Below are 24,121 nucleotides of genomic sequence, written 5' to 3' on the forward strand. Positions count from 1 at the left end.
TCGGCGTCGGACACGCACAGCACAGATTTTTTCCCCCCAAATCTTTATTTTCAGCGCCATCGCTAGCCGATAACATGGAATCCGCGACCTGACCGCAATGTTAATGGTTTGCAGGTTGGAACGGCTTCCATTGACTTCAATTGAAGCAGTTCATGTGGACACCGCACAAAATAGAGCATGCTACGATTTTTCCTCTACTCACAGAAATCACAATTAGTGTGCAGGAAGATTTGCTGCGGAACAGTGGTGCAGATGCCAACTGCGGATTCCGCAATGCAAATCCATTTGTGTGCAGGCGGCCTTACAGCGGCCTGAACCACGAAAAAAAATTTAATTATGGTGCAGATGCCAACTGCGGATTCCGCAATGCAAATCCATTTGTGTGCAGGCGGCCTTACAGCGGCCTGAACCACGAAAAAAAATTTAATTATCTGAGTGAACTGACAGCATTTAAAGCAAACAACTGTTATTGTTCACCCTTTTAGGCCGCTCTCACACATGAACGCGGCAAGGCGCCGTGATTTTACTTTTGCTTTCGACTGCAGCTCCTTGCGGCCGACAGCATGTTTTGGCGCACCCCATCATTGTGAAAAGTCATGAGGTGCGCTAAACGGCCAACAATAGAACAGACTCTGCTTGAAAATCGCCATCCAACGCATATCCCATTGATTTCCATGGGAGGGTTATACCACGATTAACGCGGCGTTCAAAATGTCACGCTAATGGCAGTAAAAAGCGCCAGTGTGAGATATGCCTCACTCGTTCAGAGGATTTCTTGCTCTGTGTGAAACTATCCTAAGGCACAGACAGACGTCACCACTAAGGGCTTATTCACACGAATGCATTTGTGCTGCATATTACACAGGCAGAATCTGCACATGCAATAAGCAGTAATTCAAAGGGTTCGATCACGTGTGCGTTTTAGGCGCACGCACTTCAGTCATGCAAAGGAAACCGCAGCATGTCCTACTTTCATGCGTACAGCACACAAAAATACCACATATTAAAACTAATTAAACTTAATTGCACATTAAAATCAATAAGAGCACGATTCTGTGTTTTTTGAGAGCACAAATACGCAGAAAATACGCACACATGCGCAAAAAAACCACAACGCCCATCGCATAAATACACAGCGCTAACGCATGCGTAAATACGCTTTTACCCATGCGAAGCTGGCCTAAGGGGTTAAAGTCACGTTCCCTTTCCTAGTTGCCAGTTTTGAGCCCAGGGTTGGTGTTACACGGCAATTTTCAAATAATGAAAAAAATTGTGAAAAATGTGAATTTAACCCAAACTGTTCACTTCACAGAAAAAAAACAAAAAATCCTCACACCATCTCCGTTATTTTTTTCTCTATTGCCAGTCTTTCCTGATGAGTAATAAGACTCTTCTCTGTTCCCTCTTTATGGGAGCGTTTTAGCTACAGTCCCTGACTTAGCCATCTGTACTTATTACTGCATGCCCCTTTCGGCCAAGGAAAACCGGATGGTCCTGTGAAAGAACAGGAAAGACACGAGTTTTTACTGGCATCTAGCTGTTGCAGGAAGAGCGATGTTTAATGTTTGCAGATTGCTGGAAACAAGTAGGAACGGGAAATTGCAAACACCCGTAACAGAGATAACTTTGGCTAATTTATTTCCAGGATCCGTGTATTAATAACACTGGAAGGATCAGAGCTTCACAGTCGTGCAGAAGGAAATGAGTTCAGTGAATGCTGCACAGAGGGATGTGAACCCGCTCATCATCTGGTCTTCAAGTCCTGCAGCTAAGTCAACTATCCCATGTGACACAATGTGCACAAACAGTTACTGGGAAGAAGAAAGGGCTCCGTGTAGGGGGTGATCTACAAGGGTCTGTAGATCCATAAAGCCCGTCTATATCCCTATAATTGGACACTAATGTTAGCCACAATATACGATCAGCCGAGAAACAAGCAAATACTTATTTCTCCATCGTTTTTAGCAAGCATAAAAAGGCTTACTGGTTGGCTGCCCAAGGAGAAGTGCAGCCTGCAATGTAAGGATGAACGATTCTTGGTCGGCGCAAAAGAAATAGAATCAAGCGCCGATCAATATTCTTTGGTCAAATCAGCACTCATTCCATCAGGCCAAGAATATGGTACTTGAATTCTTTCAGCCCGATGAAGGTCGCTTCACGGGGCTGAGAAAAATCGCCTGAGGTTTGTGCGTTGCGAGCCATATACACAAGCAATTTTTGCATGATGCGTTGTGGGGGGGAGAGAAACAGACAAACAAATACAAACAAACAAAAAAAATTGCGGCATATTCTATCTTTGGGCGGTCCCTAGGAACACCTTGCCCACTGTTTTAAAGGAGGCCGGCAAAAACGCTGCACGGTGTACAATGCAAAGCAAGGTTTCCCATTGAAAATAATGGGACACACTTGCTGATCTTCTGGCGCGGTTGGAAGCTGCGCTGAAGGATCGCTACTTCCCTGAAGTGATAGCAGGGTGATGTGATGCTGCCGCCCGCCCCATTGAAAACTATGGGGCTGAGAGAGAACATGTTGCGTTTTGTTTCGCGCATCGTGCTGCAATCAAAATAATGAGGTTCACATTTGTACGTCTGGCAACACAAATCTCACGCAATTTTGTTGACCCAACACTTTAATTGGAAAGATTATAAGGTGTTGAATGTTCTCCAGTTAAAGGGGTTTTCCAGGACTCCAGGTATTGATGACCTAACCTAAAGTTATCACTATTGATCAGCGGGGGTCTGCCACTCAGCTGTTTGAAGGGGTCTATTCTTTTCTTCAATGTATACCATATGGAAACAGCTATACTGTTTAATGCATGGAGCTATGTTGGCTTATTTGTTTGGGATGTCACACTCCAAAAGCTATTCAAAAAGAAAGCCTGAAAACTGCTCACAAACCTTTTAATTACAGCTAAAATGTCTTTGGGACAAGAAAATGCAAAAAGCAAATTTGGATACAATGCTCACATACCTTTCTCACTGGAGTGTGATACATAGACTCCACTTTGAGGAAGAGACACGTTCTGGGGTTGCTGCTGATTTACCGAATCAAAGAAGGAGACGAGGTTTTCATGATGCGAGAGTTCCTCTATCACAGGGAAGGACACAATGTTCCAGTTGAGCTGATTCAGGCTCTCTCCTTCTGTTAGTGCTCGGAAGAGGGATGGAATAGGCTCATGAAGTTCCTCAACCGTACTCTTGGAGGTTGGAGGAGTGTCACTGTAGTTCCTTGGATTGCACATTCCTAAAAGACAAGTGTGCATGCTTGTTATATACATCTCCAACAGGTTATCCATGCAGAGGATTAGGGCTCTGTAGTAGAGCGACAACGTTCTGACCATTGTAGAGATTCAGCAGCACAGAATCTCGAACCCATATACATTAAAATGTCTGGGTTTTTTTTAGTATATATTTTGCTCTAAATGGCTTCAAAATTCAGTAGTGATCAATTCAATTATGAATTTTTACGATAAGAACTTTGTTCTTCTTATATCAAGCTCTAATCCTCTTAAATAGCGTTAACAGATAATATGCTGGCTAACTGCAGTCACCACTAGAGGGAGCTAACCTCAAACTGTTAGGGCTTGTTCACATCAGCTTCAGGGATTTCTGTTTCCATGCTCTGGTCGGGGGAACAGGAGAACAGCAATCCCTGAGTGAACAGAACAGTCATATGATGGAACAGAACGTCTCTGAATGGACCTCATTAATTAAAGTGGAGTCCATTCAATATCCAGCATTTTGTTGCATTCGCCAGGTCACAAATAATGCTGCATGATCTGGTCCTGTTTTTTTAGTGAAAACCAGCAATGGAGATTTAGAATGGAACCTCCGATGCTGATGTGAACAAAATCTTAGACATCAAACTAGTAACAATGTTTTTCCATGATGATTCAAGCTTAGAGAAAAAAAATTGTAATACAGTAGTGGCCTTGGCTTACGAGTTGAATCCGTTCCGTGACGGAGCTCTTAAGCGAAAACACTCGTATGTCAAGTCACTTTTCCCCATTGAAATGCATTGAAACACCATTAATGCGGATCACGTAAAAAAAAATAAATTATATATATATATCTCTCATCAATACTCACCTACCGCCAGCATTCCGGTCCTCACGATGGTCTGCGGCGCTGCTGCAGGCTGTCGCATCATCCTCCACACCAATAGAGCAGGTCTTCCTGGAAGCGGGGCTTGAATGCCCCGCCTCCAGCAAGTTAATGCTCCAATTGGTTAATTCAGTGCCCGGCAGCCGGCACATGAAAGAGTCGGGGCCGCCAGGCGCGGGCGAGTACGCGCTCCTCCCTGCAGGCGCTGGGGTCGGGTCCCGCGGCGAGAATTCTCGCCGCCGGATCCGACCCGCCCGTCTGCAGGCGGCCTAACAGAAACAAAACAGTAGTTATAAGGATAAGCTACATCCATAATAAATAATGCACATACCTCATAGCTGTCTATACAGACAAAACTTAGCTAACCTAAAAAAAGATAAAAGTAGTCGAATCATAAATATAATTCTCTGTCTGTTAAACTACAGGTCTTATAAATTTGTTGAGGACAGATTGCAGTTTCTATGAGGGAGCAGGTATTGGCGGTGGGGTGGGGGCTCACGCAAGGGTTAAATTCTCAACTTTATCAAAGCCCTATGATGCAGGTGGGATGGAGCACCAGATATTAGGAAATACTTCTTCACAACAGTTCGCAAACTTAAAAACATAGGTGGCCCCCCTTAGCTGGCAAAAGAGGAGTATCCATTGAGGCTGCCGCAGTGGCAGTTCCCTTGGCATCTCTTCTTGGTATTGGATCACCTCCATTAATAACGCTATGGTTACCTAGTATGGGGGTCTCGGTCTTGGTTTGGTGGAAGTCTGTTTCCTCTTCGCCCTCCAAGGTTCCAGTCTCGGCTCTCCCATTGCACTTCCTTTCCTCTGTCCTCTTAAGTCTTTGAATTTGGTGTCTGAGAGACTCTGGGACTTCAAAGAAAATTGGTGATCTTTTCAATAATGGCTCTATTCTGGATTTCTCTGCAACGTGCAGAGCATTTCAGCTACCCAGCAATTTGTTTTTTGGGGGGTTTTTTTTGCACATTTGAGACTGCAAAATACTCTTTACATTCTGGAGATTCAAAATACTCTTTATATTCGGTTTCTTAAAGTGGCCTTCATCTTTTGCTTCCACTCCTCTAGTGCCTCTAAGGGAATCTACCTATTCTATGATGAACATTTCTCAATAACTGCCTAAGATGAGTCCTAACATATGATCGTTGCAAGTATTAGCGTACTCGATGGTGCTCGTTACTCGAGCCCCAGTTTTTGGCTCCTCCCCGCCGCAGTGCGCGTCAATGGCAAATTTTTGGTCAGGGAGGAGGAAAGGGAGAGAACGAACCAAGAAAAAAAAAAAAAGCTCAGGACCCAGTGGCCCACATACAAAAATGCTCGAGTCTCCCATTGTAGTCAATAGGGTTCATTACTCAAGTAGAGCTCTCGAATTTTACGAAAAGCTCGACTCGAATAACGCAGACTCGAGCATTTGGGTGCTCGCTCATCTCTAATAGGAATCCTTTCAAAAGATCTTTTTGTGCTGGTATTTAATTCCTGCCAGGCTTGCCAGGATGAACCAGACCTTATCCAAGACATGTGGGAGAGGGTGTTATTTGAAGGGCATTGACTTCCAAAATGTAGGGGTCCTGCCCAGTGGACTGATCTTTCTGGAACGTAATTTTGAATCAGATACATACTGCGACACCAATGTATGTGGCCCTGGACCTGGCTTTCTAAATTCCAATAAGCTGCCTCCCCATTACTCTGTTGTAAAGTGTCACACAATCCTGGCAGCACACTTGGCAATTGCAGATAGTTGGAAGCACCTTCGCTTGGTGAAGTCGCTAGCTTCATTAACAGCACTGGAGGAGATATTTTCATATAGAAATCACTCTAAAATAAACTAACTCCCCTTCTGGGTGGTTTGGGTGGAATATACTGTTGTAAACCCTTTAAAATAAATGCATGCTCATGTGAAAAACTAGTTTGCAACCCGGTGCCGGCCTCAGGGGTGGAGGGGGTTAGGGAGTTGGTGGGGGGTGAATGCTCTATTAGGATACCACACATTACCTGGAGAACATGTTTGTCTTGGTCTTTATTATACATTCCTTATTCATATGATAATGCATAAATTCTATAATGTTGTTATATCTGCATTGATACAGTTGATGAACTTCTCCAGCAATACACATTCAATTTGGACGAGACTCTGAAATTTGCCTCTTGTACCCGTTTTTATTCTACTTCAAAGGTTTCAGTTTATTTGATATTTGAAAATTGTTAAAAACTTTTATATCCAACATCTCAATAAAAATTAAAAAAAAACTCCATGTCTTAGAAATGGCAAAATAGTCTTCTACTTGTAGTTCATCAACGTCTATAAATGCCGAACTCTCTGCTAGGTGGAGAACACATTACAGCTGTAAGCTCATGGATGGAGGGAATAAAATCGACTTGGATGCTGCACAAGTAACTTCTGGTTATTTCTACATCCCTCTCCTCGTCGGACCTCGCTGGTAAACATCTGTAAAATTTATAATCTTTACTGTATGTACTCATTAAAGAATGAGACGCGAGGAGGTTTTCTTTTAAAGAAAATAAATCAAACAAGTGGTGGCGAGGACTTGAGTTCCTGAGAGGAGGTGTAATGAAAGTGCAGCTCCAGCTTGTGTTATTGTAAGCAGTGATGTCAGCATATAACTTTGCACATCTGGAGAAAAGTGCTGCGCATATAACAGGCCCTAGGGTGGTTTCTAATCTGGCACTCCACAGAGTCACCTGCATTCAATCATGCCTGGAGACAGTAAAGTCATGCCAAGTGCAATCTGCCTCATATCACAACCTCCACAAGAGCTGCTGGGTGCTCCAGCTATTCTGTAAAGAGAATGTCCTATATAAAAGGTACAAGAAGTTGGTAACTTGTATAGCATAAACCGACTCTTAAATGTACACACTGTCTAACTTCATTTTACTTGATTTTGTTAGACCCCTACAGTGAATTATTGCAGGTTGAGGTGAAAGTAAGGGTGGTCACACACCTGAGATCTAGTTTGACGGGACCAGATGATCATCTAATATGTATTCAGGCCTTCCAGCTGATGTCGGAAGCTTTCTTAATCTTTTGTGCTCAGGAGATAAGCCACTGCCAGAGTTTAAGAGTAGCAGAAAATCCAGGGGTGCAAACCTTGTGGCATTACACCCAAGACGACTGTTTTTGCTGCCAAAGATGCTTCAAGTACGATAAGTACAGGGTGTGAATACTTAGGTCAATGCAAAAGGTTTTTCATTTCTATTTTTTTTTTTAATTCCTAAAATTCTGTTGTCACTTAGTCATTATGGACTATTGAGTGCAGAATGATGGGGAAAAGCATGAAGTGGTTTTTTTTGCACAAGGCCACAACATAACAAAATGTAAAAAAAAAAAAAAAAAGTAAAAGACTTTCTGGACCTACTGCATATGACCTATTGGAAATTGTGACTATTAGGGTAGATTGAAAAAAAATAAAATTCCTTTTTAGGCCCAATGAACATGAGCATATTTATATTGTGAAATGTGGAGCGAGCGTCCACCTCTGGATTCCGCAGCAAATGCTGCCCATAGACATGCTATGCAAAATAAATAAATAAAATGCTTTTCCATATCCACGGAAGTCAGTTTTGATATTCCGCTTGCAAAGGGGAAAAAAAAAAAAAGACAGACAAACAAAAATGCTACTGGATAATAAATTTCAACCATGTACAAGTTGCTGAACTCTTTCCATAAGAAAAAGTGTCTGCAACTTCTATAAGAAATAGCATAAATATACACATATGTACAAAACTAGCAAACTGGAAAACCATGCTTCTGTTTTCACGAAAAAAAAAAAATCTATTTTGTGCTCAAAAACTACTATTTTGTAGTTTCAAATGTGATCCCATCCAGCAGTGTTCCAAACAAAATAAACTGCGAACTGCGTCTTTCATCTCTATAGAGTCCATAGGACAAATATGGGCTGGGCTCACACGATCATATGCGTAAAACCCTGCGTGAGTCATTCAGGGTTTTACTGCTGTGGAGTCAGTGGCGAGCCGGCCTATCGCTGCATATGGCAGAGATATTGTACTGTGTATCTCACGCACGCTGTAATACGCAGTCTTCCTGTTTTTATTTCTTTAAATTTCCCATGCTGTTGCTTTGCAGTGTTGTGTATAAACGGCGCTCATACAGAATGTAATTGGCATTGGGTGGTGTTGATTATGTACCCATAGAGACCAATGGGCTCACACACATAATGCACAGTGAAATAGGACATGCTGCATCCTTCTTTGCGTTTGAGTATACCGCAACACACACACACACACACACACACACACACACAGCAAACCAGTGTAGGCAATGTATTTGTTTGTCTGTGAATTACCCCATATCACACGCGTGTACATAGCGTGCATGATCTGCGGTAAACGTACGCTCATGTGAGCCCGGCCATAGAGAGAAAAATATCTTCTGCCAATTATTTAAAGCAGCTCAACGTTGTCAGATTGTTATTTTTGTCAGCGGATGCCACCAGTTTTCTGCTGTTCTTTCAAAATTTGTTATTGCTGTTTTGAGATCTTATTAATAAATTATTCACATTCTAGGGGGGTTTCACATGGGCAAGAAGATTTTTGCCTGCTGCAATAATCAGTTAAAAAACGCATAATAATATGAAACCAATGATTTAAAATGCTTTCATTGCCATCTGCGAAGTTTTTGCTGATCCAATGTTGAGAGAACTTAAAAAAAAATCATGATTTGCTTTATCTTTCTGCAATGTGCCCCCTTTTTTTTTTTTTTATCTCCCATGTATTCCTATGGAAGCTTCTTTTTATTGCATCACGCTAGAAATATTACAAAGTCCCATGGACTTTTGCGATCCCTTGTGATTGTACAAGCAATCCTGCAGGGTTCTAGGTCTGGTGCCCCAGAACTGCTGTAAGCAGGAGAGCCGCAGCACAAACCTCAGTGCTGCCACAATGTAACAGTCTGAAGTTCAGGCTGTTTAGCTTACAGAGCATTACATAGACTGGATACAATGTATCCACTTCTCAGTTGAGAGCTGCTGAACATAAACAAGAATGTTGTACACGGAGGTCAAAGTTACTGAAAAAAGCTGCAGAGCTTTTAATTTAAACAGTGAAGAAGTTTTATCTAGGAACCGCTCACACCTGGAGGCCGCTCACACAGACCACTTCTCAGCGTTTAGCGTGGCGTTTGAAACATTGCACTAAACACTGTTAAACACCTCCATTGATTTCAATGGGGCTTCTCAGACCGGTTTTCGAATGCTACATTTTTTAAGCAGTGCGTTACATTTGTGGACATTTTAGCATTTTTAAACACGAGGAGTCACCCATTTAAATCAATGGGGGGGGGATTTTAATTGTGTTCAAAAACGCGATAGAACGCCGTGTACAGCGTTTTACCGTGTTTTTGAACGCAGCGGTCTAGTTCACTGGGAGGGAATGTGAAAGTGGTAAAGTCATTGGCTTGCTTGCATTGTTACTGTGCTGAAAGCAACGCAGGCAAACGCTCACACTGAAAAAAAATGTAGACAGCAGAATTACAAATGCAGCATTTTTACTATCGCCTGTGTGAGAGTAGCCTTAGGCGTCATTCGGGTTCTGTCTCTGTTCTTTCAGGAACAAACATTTCCATTTGTTTCTCCATTTATTTCAATGGATTTTTTTTTAAAAAAGGCATTATTTGCTTCCATTCCATTTTTTCTTTTAAGACCAATTGAAATCAATGGAATGAAAAAAAAAAGGTGTTCATTTACCAGTTTCTCTGCTCAAAAAAAGAAGAAAAAAAAAAAGAAACAAAAGCCCTCAGGAGCCCTAATGCAGGTGTGAAAGGGTCCTTACATAAAACCGAACTCCTTTATGTCCTTAGAGATTTTGGGACTTAAGAGACAAGAATTGTTTGTTTTTTTTATAGATGCATTACATGCAAGCTCTTTTTGCAGGAGGAGCTCTAGTTTCAGTTTGTACCATTTTGGTGTACATATGACTTTTGGTTGCATAAGGCCCCTTAACAACTGCCTTAAAAATGATTGATTCTACCACTGGTATATTTTTTCCAATACATGGCAGGTCTCTTACCCTCTTATTTATTGTTCAGTGTGAACGCAGCCATGATGAACAATAAGCCTTTCGCTTTTCATTCATTTCATGCAGTCATAAAAATCATCATTGGCTCATTCACTAATAGTTCATTAAAGCGAGCCAACGATGTATCTGCTGGTATAAACAGGCTGCCCAAGCGAACTCTGACATGGTTTGCTTGTTCAAATGACAAATCAGCAGGTATAAACGGACCCTTAGAATCCAGGACTCAGCAACGATTGTGTGAGCCACACACCTGCAGAGCTGTACCGAGCCTGAATCAGTCTAATGGTCCTTTAACACGGGCCAAATTCTAAATCAGTGCTTTTTTTCCCCCTTTATAAATCCACATGCCACACATTGGTTTATGGAGACAAATGATTTCTTACGTGATTGTTTGTCCCCCACATGCCAGCTGTATATCTCACTGTTCACGCAAGGAGAAGTACCGCCAATTGTTGAGTGAAGGAGTGTTCAGAGGAACGCTTGGTCCCGATAATCATCCCATGTTAAAGGGCCATTAGAGTTGAGGCTCCAGTGAGGACTCTGACTAATCAGTCTCAAACCAACCTTTTAAGGTGGCCATAAACCTTCACAAACCTGCCAATCTTAGCGGGATCCGCCAACCATCTAATGTGTATGGGGGTGTCCCAGCTTCCCTGACAGTAGATGTTGGGAGTGGGAGAGGATTGCGCATGTGGGATTTCACTATACTCCATCCTTCATTTTTACAAACGTTGAGCATCCTCACTGAGAACATAGACATGCATGCTCAGCCAAGCATACAAGTGAGTATATGGGGGTGGGGTGGGGATATCAGAAGGAATAGTTATTGGCCAAATAATGACTGTCCAGATGTATGGCCGCCTTTATGGTTGAAAATTATTTTATTAAAGAACTGTAGCATACAATGAGAAATGGTTTTACATTTAAAATAGGTTTTAGAGCAGAATGATGCATTTCCTTTGTTCTAACTCAAACTGATTAAGGCCTCATGCATATGGGCGGGTCGTACCCAGCAAGCGAGATTCCCACAGCAGGGTTCGACCCGGTGGCCAGCCGGTGACCCCTGCATGGCCCCCTGCACACGAGCAGGTCGGACCCCACATACAGGATTCCTGCAGAAGAGTTCGACTTGGTGCCAGGCCTGCTTACCTGTCCGGCATCTTCTCTTGTGCTGTCAAAATTGCATCATTTTGATGTGCTTTCATAGCAATTGTAGTGAAACAATTGACAGTGCCATAATTTACCATTGGCACTTCCTGTGCTCCTCAAGGGGAAAGAGGTTATGCAAATCATCAAGTCATTTGAAGCTTATATATTGTAATTGGAGTCTTGTAACAATGTAGTCAGAACAGTTCCTGCAGCCAAGCCCAACTATTAATGGATATAAAATTACAACATAGACTTACCAACACAGTCACAACACTCATCCCAGAGTGTGCCCAGGCACAGCATACATTCTTTACAGCATGAACAGTTCCCATCTGTGGGTCGACACTGGCAAAGCTCCTGGTAAAGCGATAGACAAAAAACAACAAGTAAGACAAAAATATCCCAAAATCAAAAATTAAAAGAAAATAGCACAAAAGCCATTAACGTGCAATTTCAATGTCTGTGGTTTCATAGTCTACATGTGTGTGGAAAAAGCAGTAGCTCCACTTGTAAGGGTGATAAAATCAACACAGACAAAACTCATTGAACTTGTCATAGTGCTCATTATTGCTCCCAGCGGGAGAAATGCTACAACCATGCTTTATAATGCGGAGACTTCTGGTCTGGAGTAGAACAAACGTCTGGAGGGGTCACACAAAAGGAAGTCATTAAGCTTCTGTTTATACCACAATCTCTTAATTGTATTTCAAGATCACTCAGAGTAAAGTTTTCAGCTTTACCTAGTATATGATGCCTCACTACCTCTGTAGGGTTGGGGCATAAGGGTAGGAAGGGGTAAACGCAGAATTCTTTATTCTATATGCACTTATTGTACAAGGTCACTTATGTCTATAGCATGTAGACATGTAGGACTTGATACCATCCTCTGTATAGTTCCAATTTCCAAAGATATTAGGTGATGTATTAAAGATAAAAATCATTTTTGCACAGTTATGTTGTATGTGAACTGACAAGGTAATTGCAGTTTTAAGTCAGAAGAGAATTTTACCCCAAAATAGGGGTAAATTGGCTTCTACCTCAGTTTGTTTTTGTTGCCTTTCTCTGGATCAACAAGGGGGTGGGGGTGGAAACAGATTGAACTGGATGGACATTTGTCTTCTTTCAGCCAAGCATACTATGTTACTATGTAATGATTATCTTTAGTTATCTTTCTTCTAAAGCCTATCAAACCCTATTGCCCCAATTACATAACTATTCAACATGTATTGTCTGTCAGGCTCCACTGATGGATTCCTTTAATTGCTCAGTTTCCATCAACCAAAATTGAACATCTATAGGCCCCATTATTTTATTATACTCATTTATATAGTGCATACATATTCCACAGCACTGTTCAGAGATGGTCATCACTTCATTGTTCTGTCCCCATTGGGATTCATATGTCATTTCACTTATTAGTCCTTATTTGGAGTGTAAGAAAACCCATGAAAACATGAGGAACAAATAAGCTCCATCAAACTTGAATCCAGAAACCCAGCACTGCAAGGCAACAGGGATAACAATTGAGCCACCATTGTGCTTTAAATGATGACAGATATGACTGCATGGGAAAGTGGTTAGCTTGGACCCTTTTCTTAGAGACGGCAGAGTTCCAGGAATTCCAAGGGTAGTCAGACCAAGGCAGTCTGAAATATGAAGTTAAATGAGCACAACTAGATAGGATACATTTATCCCCTCACCTCCTCTTTAACCCCTTAATGACGCAGCCTTTTTTTTTTTTTTCCAATTTTCATTTTTTCCTCCCCCTCTTAAAAAAAAATCATAACTCCTTTATTTATCCATCGATGTCGTTGTATAAGGGCTTGTTTTTTTGCGGGACAAGTTGTATTTTTCAATGGTGCTATTTAATGTACCATATAATGTACTGAAAAACGTTAAAAAATTCTAAGTGGAGTAAAATGAAAAAAAACACAAAAAACACGATATTCCTCCATCTTTCGGTGCGTCCTGTTTCTACAACGCACAAACTGCAACAAAACTGACATGATAACTTTATTCCATGGGTCAGTGCGATTGCTTCGATACCAAACTTGTATAGTTTTTTTTCTATACTATTTTTTTTTTCAAACACATTTCATTTTTTCATTTATTTTCTGCATTCATCTTGTGCACGCAATAGCCTTTTTATTTTTCCATCGATGTAGTTCAGCGATGGCTCATTTTTTGCGAGATGTCTTGTAGTTTCCGTTAGTACTAATTCGGATTACATATGACTTTTTGATCACCTTTTATTGCGCGTTTTCAGGGAGACAGGGTGACTGAAAAAGTGCATTTCTGGCGTTCTTTTTTTTGGACGATGTTAACCGTGCAGGGTAAATGTACTACTCTGGTAGATCGGACTTTTACACGGAGATATCAAATATATGTATTTTAATTTTATTATGTAGACTTTTATCATTATAGATATGGCAAAAGGGGGGTGATTTAAACTTTATTACTTTTTTTTTTCCTTACAATTAAAAAAACTTTATTGTTCTTTTTTCTACTTTACAACTATGGGGATGGCTTGATAGGCAGTCTCTTAAGGCAGCCCTGGGGCTCCGCCGATCTCACTGGGCCCCCCCCGATCGTGGCTATTGCCCGTGGGTGTCAGCTGTAGTAAACAGCTGATGCCTGCACTGTATGCATAGCAGTCGCCCCGCGACTTCTCTGCATACATACCCCAACGCTTCAGGATGTAAATGTACATCCTGGAGCGGGAAGGGGTTAATACCCCTTCCCCTGAAATCAATCTCTCTCGTCTATTATCTTTCATTTTTCCTTTATTAAGAGATGGTTTATTACCTAATGTTTGTTATGGGTTACATTTTTTAATGCTTTACTAACAAACATAAGATTGCAGTTGCTATGGATATGATGTTTTTGTTAATATCCATTATAGGCGTTCATTCTTAAACAGCTCACAATTACTCGACTGATATCACATATGGATACCCGAAGTGAGTGACATAGCCATTCAACGAAGCTAACAACATTTTAAAGGGGGTTTCCACTATAGGGAGTGACAACATATTGCTAGAATATGGCATCATTTCGTAATTGGTAGAGGGTCCAAGCTCCAGGACCCCCACTATCTCTAAAATGAACATAAATCCTCTTAGCTGACCTCTGTGGTGACACCTCCATTATTCAGATTGTCAGAATAAAGTTGTAGAAGCACAACCTAAAGGGGTTTTCCAGACACAAATACTGTTAATGAGCTTCCTTAGGCCGGGATCTGCCACTCGGAAACTCAGCCGAGTGGGCGCATGCTGTCAGTACAGCTATGCACAGGGATTGGAGCAGAAGCCACTGCTCCGACCCCATGTAGTGGTCAGCACTTGTAATTGCAGGCAAGGGTCCAATTGATTTTAATGAGATCTGTGCTGCAGTTACAAGAGCAGGTTCCGCTCTGACCCCTGTGTATAGCAGTCGCCCAATCTGCTGATTGACGGGGTTCCCAAGTGGCAGACCCCGGCCAATCAAATTTTGATGACCTATCCTGGAGGATAGGTCATCAATAGTATTTGTGACTGGAAAACCCCTTTAACCAAAATGGTACTATATTTTTGGTGCCATCTTGTCTCTAGTACAACAGACCTGTCATTAGAATGCTGTCCAAATAATTAGTGTGTCAGATTCACTTCAAAGATTGACATTTATGCTATATAGGTCAAATATGCTATAATGTGTCTGATTGGTGGCTTTACTAATGGGACCTCCAACAACTTTAAGAACAGAGATACCCTGTTCCACATTCCCATCAAGAGGTGGCTGTGCTTGCATGGATACCTTAAATCATAGTTTATGGGAGATATGGAAAAAAGCCAACTATACTGACACTTTTTTCAACAAAAACAAGGCACTGAGGATCTGTGGAGCTGTGGGTGTACCAAAGGTGGGACACCCTTCACATTTACAACAGATCATTCAGAAGGACTCCAAATCCCCTGCACTGATATTACATACATTAAAGGGATCCTGTCAGCAGAAATAGCAACATAAATTTGCTGCCGTAGCACTAGTTGGCATGTGATATGCAGATCACGTTTTTATATAAAAGCAACCGTCACCCCCAAATCAAAGAGGTGGTTCCTCCATCACTGAGTAAATGCATTATCAGTCACTACAGAGAAAGTGTATGGCGGTACAGATTTGAGGGGGTGGGGATTCAGAAGATTCTATGGGGATATGCCAACTGCTGGTACAGCTTTTATCTCACTGGGGCTGTCTTGATGAGATAAGCAGAATAGCGTATATTGTAATGTTTGGCAGAGAGTAGAACAGGCTCACCTAGAGCTTCGTACAGCACTAAAATGAAACAAGTCACAACAGCTCACAATCTTCAACTGCAAAGTTCCAATGCAGCAAAGATCACTTTTAGATGCGGTAACTAAGTCAGCTCTTAAAGACACAGTGCTCACAATGCTAGGCCTTGTGTAGGCAGCAGGGTGTCTGTACCGCTCTGTAGTCCAGACAGCTGTAATAGTGGCAGCACGCAGCTCACTTCCCCTGCAGCAGGAAAACTTGCCTATGGCGATCAGTCAATGCTTAATGTCTTACTGTAAGCATGCATTGCATCCTTAGACCTGAATCCTTTTTTTCCCCTAGTATAAACTTCAACTTGATGAATCTGTTTGATCTTCAAAGGGAGTGCATTAAAAGAAAACAAACAAACCCAAAACAACTTATCAAAATCCAACAAGCAGCGTTCTTATTTCTGGTAAGCTCAGGACAGGTCATTAAAAGTTTGATTAGCAGAGGTCCACCACTAAGGTTCTCAGACGATCAGCTGATCCTCCAGTTCACAAAACTTTGGTGTTTCAGTGTATTTTAAGAGAATACAAAAACAAATATACAACAAGAAACACTAGAATAGAAAATAAGTAACTTATAGCACATAGCAAATTCATTGTATGAAGACATGGGAGTATACTTCATATATATTACTTGTTGTATGTCAATAGGAGATCTTATGGAGGACATGTTCTGCGAGTGCAATAAAAGCAAAGATTACAATGGAATTAAAAAATTGGATGTATACATGGAGGATGGGAGCTCCGTTTCCTTTCCTCTGGTGGACCAAGGGAACCCCAATACTATAGACAATAGATGAAAAGTACCTGTATTAAACATTTGCTGACATCACTTGCACATAGAGCTTTATTGCAGCATTGAATGGGCATAATCCAAATAAGACACAAAACGGTGGCTACTGCTGGAATGGGAAAGGCAGACGGCTTCATTCTTTAAGACGACACCAAAACTTTCCACAGAAAGCTGAAAATATACAGAACAAAGGGATTATAACCTGCAGGTCTACCTATAGGCCAACCTATATCGCCAGGTACACAAATAATGGCATTTTACTGGGATTAGCCATTTTATATGATATTTTGATGCTATACACTCAATGGAAAGCTGCATCTTGTCCTAGGCAGGTCTGACATTGCAGTGGTCTAACAAAGTGCAATATAAAATCATCAGTGAAAACTGCGTATTCTAGGCTAGGGGGACATCTCCATGATAACAGTCTATACATTCATACATATAGGGGTACAGAGTGCAGGAGGGGTGCAACCCCTTGATTCCTAGTATGCTAATGTGGACACACAAGGTTCTCCCATACAGCAGTGGTCAAAGTGTTGCGGCAGGGTCATACGGGGTATTTCTTTTCTTGAACTTTTGTAAACGAATCACAGAAAATATTTGTAATTTTTTTGTTTACATCCCCCCCTCCCCCTCAAAAAAATCTGCAGTCAAAAAGCCACGTGTGAATATAACCTAATGAGTATGGTTAACCGATTACTCTGAAGTCAGACGCCTGTGAACACTCATATCACACCTGTTCCATAAGCTGTCTAATTGGTTTCCAGGTTCCCAAACCTACAGGTATGGAACGTGGTGAGCAGCGGGAGCGATGTGCCCGGCACGAACAGGACTCTACAAAAAGAACGACTTGGTCATTCCAGCTGAGGTTAGAAATAATTGGGAAAATCCGCAACTGGATATGAAAATTATTATAATATAGGTTACGTTTGTATTAACACTTAACATGCCAACTGCATCATATTAGGTTTTCTATACTATAAAAGCAGCAAAACAAAGATATTCAGTTAAACGCCAGAAAAAAAAAAAATAATCTGTGTGGGGTTATTACAGTGCTATGAATAAGCGTGGCCTGAAACGTGTAAATAAGGCAAATGCAGGATTTTTACATTCTCTGAGAATAAGTCACTTTTTCTGGGCATCACAATTGCTAGGACTATTCTTTATTCCTGATGAGGTTTACACATCAGGGTGGACAACTGCAGATAAGAGTTGGGTTGACTGAACCTCCTTCAAATGTGTATACAATTAATAACTAGAACGACTTCTAGTAATCTACATTTGGATATACTTGGATGCACTGGATACACAAGGAAGTGCATTCCAAGTATCAAACAAGGACACAACTAGTAGAAGTGCATGCTGACCTCTCATTTATATATATTTCCTCTCACGAGGGTTGTTTCTTAGCAGTTTGTGGCTTTGGCTGAGATGAGGATCATATAGAAGGAGATGATATATCCTGACTGGGATGCATTTCAGATGAGACTTCAATAAGTATCCTTGCCCATTAAGCCCACAGAGCTAACCTCTGAGAGCTGGAAGGCTGCAGTACAACAAGCAGAGTTATCTTTGACTTAAGTTCTATTATCGGATAATAAGATCAGATTCTTTTCCTGCTGTTGGTTGTGGACTTGGCAGAAGGAGAATGTTAAAGCTTTTCATTAGTACGGGTTTACCCCATACCAAGATAAGATAACCAGAAAACATTCCACTTGCTGACTGACCGCAACCTAATTATCTTAGAGTTTTAGGCCTCTATTTTCAGAGAAATATCCTCTTACCTAAAGCCTGAAGTAACGCTACTGTCATCTGATGGTGTAATGTATAACGGGACAAAGCTCCCCAAAACCATTGTAAACGCACCAGACTTTTCAATGATTGACACGCAACTTCTTATTCCAGTGATCAGTGTCGGCATAACTAATCTCCAGGGGCACTAAGCCTAATATTCATCTTATCTTCCGCAAAACACTTTTTGGCAAGTGTTTGGCATTAGCATTTTTAGGCCGAATGGGTCCAAAACTGCAAAGAGGTGTAAATCTTTCATTCTAGTTTTCTGTGTGTCCTACTATTAGTTTTTGCATACAAATACTGGTGGAAAATACTGACCAACATACTCAAGTGTGAAAGTAGCATAAAGTTGTCTGGCACATAACAAAACAATTTCCTTCTAGGGATTGTAACAATGTATCAACATACAAAAAGATCAGCTATAGAACAATTGATTATATGTTATCCCCTATCTGCAGACCCCTGCCAATCTCAAGGCCAGGGGCCCTGTCTCACATTCTGCCTGTCACTACAGGGTTGCTTCTCCCCTCGCAGTGACATCAGAATGAACAGAGTGTTGGCCAAGCATGCACGGTCAGCGCTCCATTCATTTCATTGGGGATGACGGAAATACGAGAGCACTTACTGCTCGGCTATCTTTGCAGTCCCACTGAAAGTGAATGAAGCATCAGTGCGCCATTTAGGTTCCTCCTCACTGCAGGGGGTTCGGTAAGCTCATAGTGAGGAGGACAAGGGGACACAAGACCATTATTCTTGGGATTGGTGGGGGTCTCAATGGCGAGACCCCTACAAATCAGTAAATTATCCCTTACCCTGTGGATAACTTGTGATCCTGGTGCAACCGCTTTAAAAATTAAAAAAAAAAAAAAAAATGGTAATATGTATATGATGCTTGTACTAATGGAAGTGTCCAGCAGATACTCATAAGGCTGGGCTCATACGACTATAATTAGTGGCGCGCCGCCTGTGGAAGGCACGCAGCAAGTACACAATGACATTGCACACTTCCAGTTAACTGCTCATGGTCATGTGCTAGCTTGGCGTGTATGCGCACATAATACAACATGTTGCAAGACCAGCATGCAGAATACGCTGTAACGACACGGTCATGAAAACCCAGCATCGTTTGTTGAGAAATTGATATATGTATATGTAGCTCTAGCCCTGCAGTCTATTACTCCCTGTTACCATCCAGTGTTCTTCAATGTACTGACAGGCAGGGATTCAAGAAACATGTCCACCCCCGTGATCAAAGCTTACTTTCACATATCTCAAATTATGTGAACCTTAACATTTACATGCGTTATGTGAATGATATTAGCAGCCCCTTTATGTAGCCACACGTTTGCAACCTTTGCCATTTCGGTTTAGTGTTAGAATGGTCACATAATAGAAACATTTTGCAGGTCATATTTTATGCATAAAATATTTTTGCTGCCGGTTCACAGTTTTAAGTGTTTTGGGGGATATAGAAGTTGCCATAAGCAGCCTCTGTAAAACATATTCCTCATGTATCCTTAGGGATACATTATTTCTAGTACTTGTCACTTATGGACAGACACTAGTGAGAGTTTGCATTGTCCATCATAGGTCTCCCATTTCTAAAGAGTTACATGAAGCCCTTACCACTAGCACTTTTTATACATGAGACTCATTGCCTGTAACTGATGAGAGAGGATATTAGGAGTTTCCTAGCATGCAGGATAAATTACCAAGCCCCATCAGAATATCTATGTAGTATTGCTTTCTGGACTGGATGTCTCTCTCTCCCCCAGGCCTTTCATATGCTCAGGAGGCGTTTGTGTAGGACATCCTACACACCATTCATCTACTGCTTTCTAAAAGGAAATCCTCAGCAGGTTGCTTTTGTCATGGGCAATGCTGTACTTGACATACATAATAAATAAATACATTTCAATCAGTTTTGTATACACCATATATGCAGAAACCCACATGAAAATATATATTATGAAGACTTTTCCTGGTCATATAGCTTAAAAGTGCATAAAACTAATAAATTAATTATAGCGCTACCTATACTAATATCCAGAAAAGAAACCATGTAAAAGTTTAGTAAATTGGAACCTGCCCCTCCTGCTACTGTAACAGGAGTATAATACAACAAACTGCATACCATTTAACCCTTTCCTCGTGACCACCTGCATATATGCTTGGAATATCTGCTTCCAGTCCAGCTTCTGTTTAGAGATCAAGTTTACAAATATGTTTGCTTAGGGGTTAAATCCTGTGTAAACCAGCTCCAAAAGAATCAGTTTCATTAAAGTATCCACTAAAAGGTTATGCAATCTTCCTTTACAATCAGAGTAAACTGTCCTGTAAATGAACAGACGCATCCCATAAAATTCCTGATTACTTGAAGGAAAGTGAATTTAGGCATTTAGTAAAGTAGGGTGATAAAAGAGAATATATAAAACAGTGTAAAACACAAGTGTGCCCCAATCCTATTTGTTTGATATACAAGAATAGTCTGTAAACACTAACAGAAAATGAATGCATAACAATCAAACATGTAATAAGAACACAAAGCCATACAAACTTCCAGTAACTACTAAGTTAGACCAGGAGTTAACTCATTGCAGCAGAACATTGCTTCTAGCCCTCTGCCCAAGGTACTTTATCTCCTATAGTAAAAATCCAACCCTGTATTCTTTCTTGTGTCCACACAGAAAAGTGAATAGGAATTAGTCACTAGACTGAGCACTTGGTTTCCTTGTAGTTTTGCATTTCATACCAAGGAAAAAAAGAAAAGGGAATTTCTCACGTTCCATGACAACCAAACCCACCTCCTCCCAACTTCTTACCAGTAAACTGGATGGGATGGGATCCTGATTTCACCTTAGGGTTTGTCTCACTACACTTCTCCTTTGCACAAGGATCAAACTATCCAGCTTTCTGTAACCTCCTAGACTCTGATGGCGTGTGGAAGAGAAGCAGAAGGAGGAGTAGGGATATCCCAGCCCCCAATATGCTCACAAAAAAGTTGCAGTCAGTTTCCAGAGCACCTCCCTCCTATTTTCCATCCCCATAGACAAATGACTGGTATTCCTCTGTAGATACCTCCACTGCCCTCAGCCAGCCCAGAGAACCTGAAGCTGCTTTATATCTTGGACTACAAGTGTGGTTTGTTCTACTAACAATGCTTTTTTTTCTAGAAGTTGAACAATGTCTTAAATGCATTCACACTTGGCCAAAATGTGATGTTTTGTAACCAAGTAACCTTTCAGGGTATATTCTCAAATTGTTGCAACTATTTCTGCTACTGTGATCTGAAGGGGGCTTGTAGAAGTCCTGCACTAACCCCCATTCATATGTATGGAAAGGATGTTTAGTTGCATACATTTCTACAGAACTGCTTCATTTGAATATTACTGAAGTGGAGCTTCCCCTGTAGGGTTGGAGAAGGGTTGATCTATCTACTCTGATGACTGCAAACAGTTGGATAAACTTGGTTACTTGTACTGTAGCAATTTACGGATAGGATGTGAATGGTTACATTATAACATTGGTCACACTTTGACAATGGGAGATTCTGTGATTTCTATGCTGTATAAGTGCAGCCCTATAGACCTCAGAGGTTACAGGAAGCATGATGTGGGTGTATGCATGGGTCCATATGGTGAAATGTAATCTAGGGCTCCTAACTGAGGATCATGACCTGCTGTGCACATTTTAAGACTGGCAGCATGCCAATGGCTGTTGTGTATTGGTTTCTTTTTTGTGGCATAGGAAGTAGCAAACTTGAGTGACAACAATCACATTATTACACAAAGTTAGTGTTGCTGTAAAGTTCGTAAAAGTTTCCAGATCTGTGTAAAAAAAAAAAAAAAAAAAAAAGAAAAAAATCAGTCTAGCTCTATTAAAAATATCACCTTTGCACATTGTGAAGCACTGCATTGCTATGGCCCATGGCTGTCACTTTACAATTCCTAAAGGTACTTTTAGGGATAATTCACACGGGCGTGTTTGGGCACGCAATAGGCAGAGGACAGAACCCATTGTTTAAAAATGGGTTCCTTCTCACTGTTCTTTTTTGCTCGTGTGAAAAAAATGGGTTCCTTCTCACTGTTCTTTTTTGCTCGTGTGAAAAAAAACACGACATGCTTTATTTTGGTGCGTATTTACGCACCAAAGGTCCCCATAGGAGTCTATTGGGGGGCACAAATGCACACACATGTACACTTGGGTATGTGCAAAACCCTGAGCATACCTGTGAGCACTGGCACCTAATTTGGTTTAATAGCCATTTAAATCAGGGTGGGGGTGATTCCCCCATGCATGTCACTGAGCGGTGCCTGCGCAAATGCGCACAGTATTTGCACAGGCGGGCGTATAAAAAAGACTCCACTGTCTGCAGGAGCGTCTTACACAGGACAAGCCTGACAGTCGTCACATCAACCATTGCTCCTGGAGTGATAGTTGTTCAGTGAATAAAGGCGGAGCACGCCAGAGTTTTCTTCCACCCGCCAACCACCATTCACTGCAAATAGGCAGTTCAAAGATTGAACAACACTTGTTTAGGCCAATCTCACACGACCAGATTTGAATTGCAGATTCCTTGGCAAGTACTTTTGGATTTTCCTTCACACCCGCGGGTACGAATTGCATATATACTGAGCGATTTCTCACACTGTTGCTGGCTGTGTGTACGTGGAACGACTATCAATGAAAATTGCTGTTTCAAGCAGTTATTTGGGCAATAATCACTCTGTGTAAGGCTACCTTAACACGGGCGAGCGTGATATCGGCCCACGAAACTCGGCCGTATATCGCACTTGTCAGCATGTGTTTTACCCACAGATGAGAGGCAGGTTTCAGGTAAAAGTCCTTGCATCGCTTCTGTGAAATTCCAAAACTCATGCGTGATAGAGGATCCAAAGTGTGTCCTATTGATGTCAATGGGAAACCTCACATCGCACTCGCATGCACAACGCACCGTATGTGGGAGCCATGTGATGTATTTAAAGTACATTGAAAATAATCTGAAAAAATAGGACATGCCATGATGCCTTTCCTCGCAGCATCGCTGTGAGACAAAACATTGCTCATGTGTATGACTCCATTCAAAAGAATTGAGTCCATAGTTGCGCGCGTTTTGTGCGTCTCGCAACGGACAAAGATCGCTTGAAATTCTTGCCCACGCCTAAAGGTACCCTAACGCCTCCTACACACTACTGCATTTGGGGCCATGTGGGGTCAGGGTTAATTAATAGCCTATAATTAATTATACACTATACACGTCTGGTTTTTCTCACACCAACCCACGATCTGTGTGAAAGAAAAACTCATGATGATGTATCACGGATGAAATATAGGACATGTGTTGTCTGATACAAGTTGCAAGTGAGTCTCTCAGGTGCAAATTGCATTACAGCTACTCTGCACTTAGCCTGAGGGCTTATTTAGACAACCATTTATCGGCTCGGTTTTCACGCCGAGCCGATATACGGTGTCCTTGTCTGCAGGGGGAGGGGGATAGAAGAGCCAGGAGCAGGAACTGAGCTCCCGCCAATTCCCCGCCCCTTGCCACTATTTGCAATTGGAGGGTCGGGGCGGAGCTAAGTGCAGAGGACTTAGCTCCGCCCCCATATCGCCCCTCCTATTGCAAATAGTGGCAGGGGGCGGGAGCTCAGTTCCTACTCCCAGCTCTTCCATCCTCCCCCCCCCCCCCCCCCCCCCCCCTGCAGACAAGGACACCATATATCGGCTCGGCGTGAAAACCGAGCCGATATGCGGTCGTCTAAATAAGCCCTAAAGCAGAAATTGCACAACAATGGTTGAGGTATAGAATCAGCTGAGGGGTATCTTCAGATGAGCGTATGCGTAAATTCGCATTTTCCAGAGAAACGTTTTGTGCAGTGAATGGGGTTGATTTGCCTGTGTGTCTGCGC

General features: G+C 41.7%; 1 protein-coding gene across 1 annotated transcript in view; it reads right to left on the reverse strand.

The window, feature by feature from the left end:
* Window positions 1-21,158, reverse strand: part of TWSG1 (twisted gastrulation BMP signaling modulator 1) — a 34,522-nt gene extending 13,364 nt beyond the window's left edge. The window contains exons 1-4 of the mRNA XM_066579553.1: window positions 21,035-21,158; window positions 16,433-16,589; window positions 11,567-11,666; window positions 2,971-3,243 (exon numbers count right to left, since the gene is read on the reverse strand). Coding sequence (XP_066435650.1) covers window positions 2,971-3,243; window positions 11,567-11,666; window positions 16,433-16,555 — 496 coding nt within the window. The 5' untranslated portion in view covers window positions 16,556-16,589; window positions 21,035-21,158. The remainder of the gene's footprint in view (window positions 1-2,970; window positions 3,244-11,566; window positions 11,667-16,432; window positions 16,590-21,034) is intronic.
* Window positions 21,159-24,121: the final 2,963 nt, after the last annotated feature.

The sequence above is a fragment of the Eleutherodactylus coqui genome, chromosome 9 (genome assembly GCF_035609145.1).
Source record: "Eleutherodactylus coqui strain aEleCoq1 chromosome 9, aEleCoq1.hap1, whole genome shotgun sequence".
Lineage (NCBI taxonomy): Eukaryota > Metazoa > Chordata > Amphibia > Anura > Eleutherodactylidae > Eleutherodactylus > Eleutherodactylus coqui.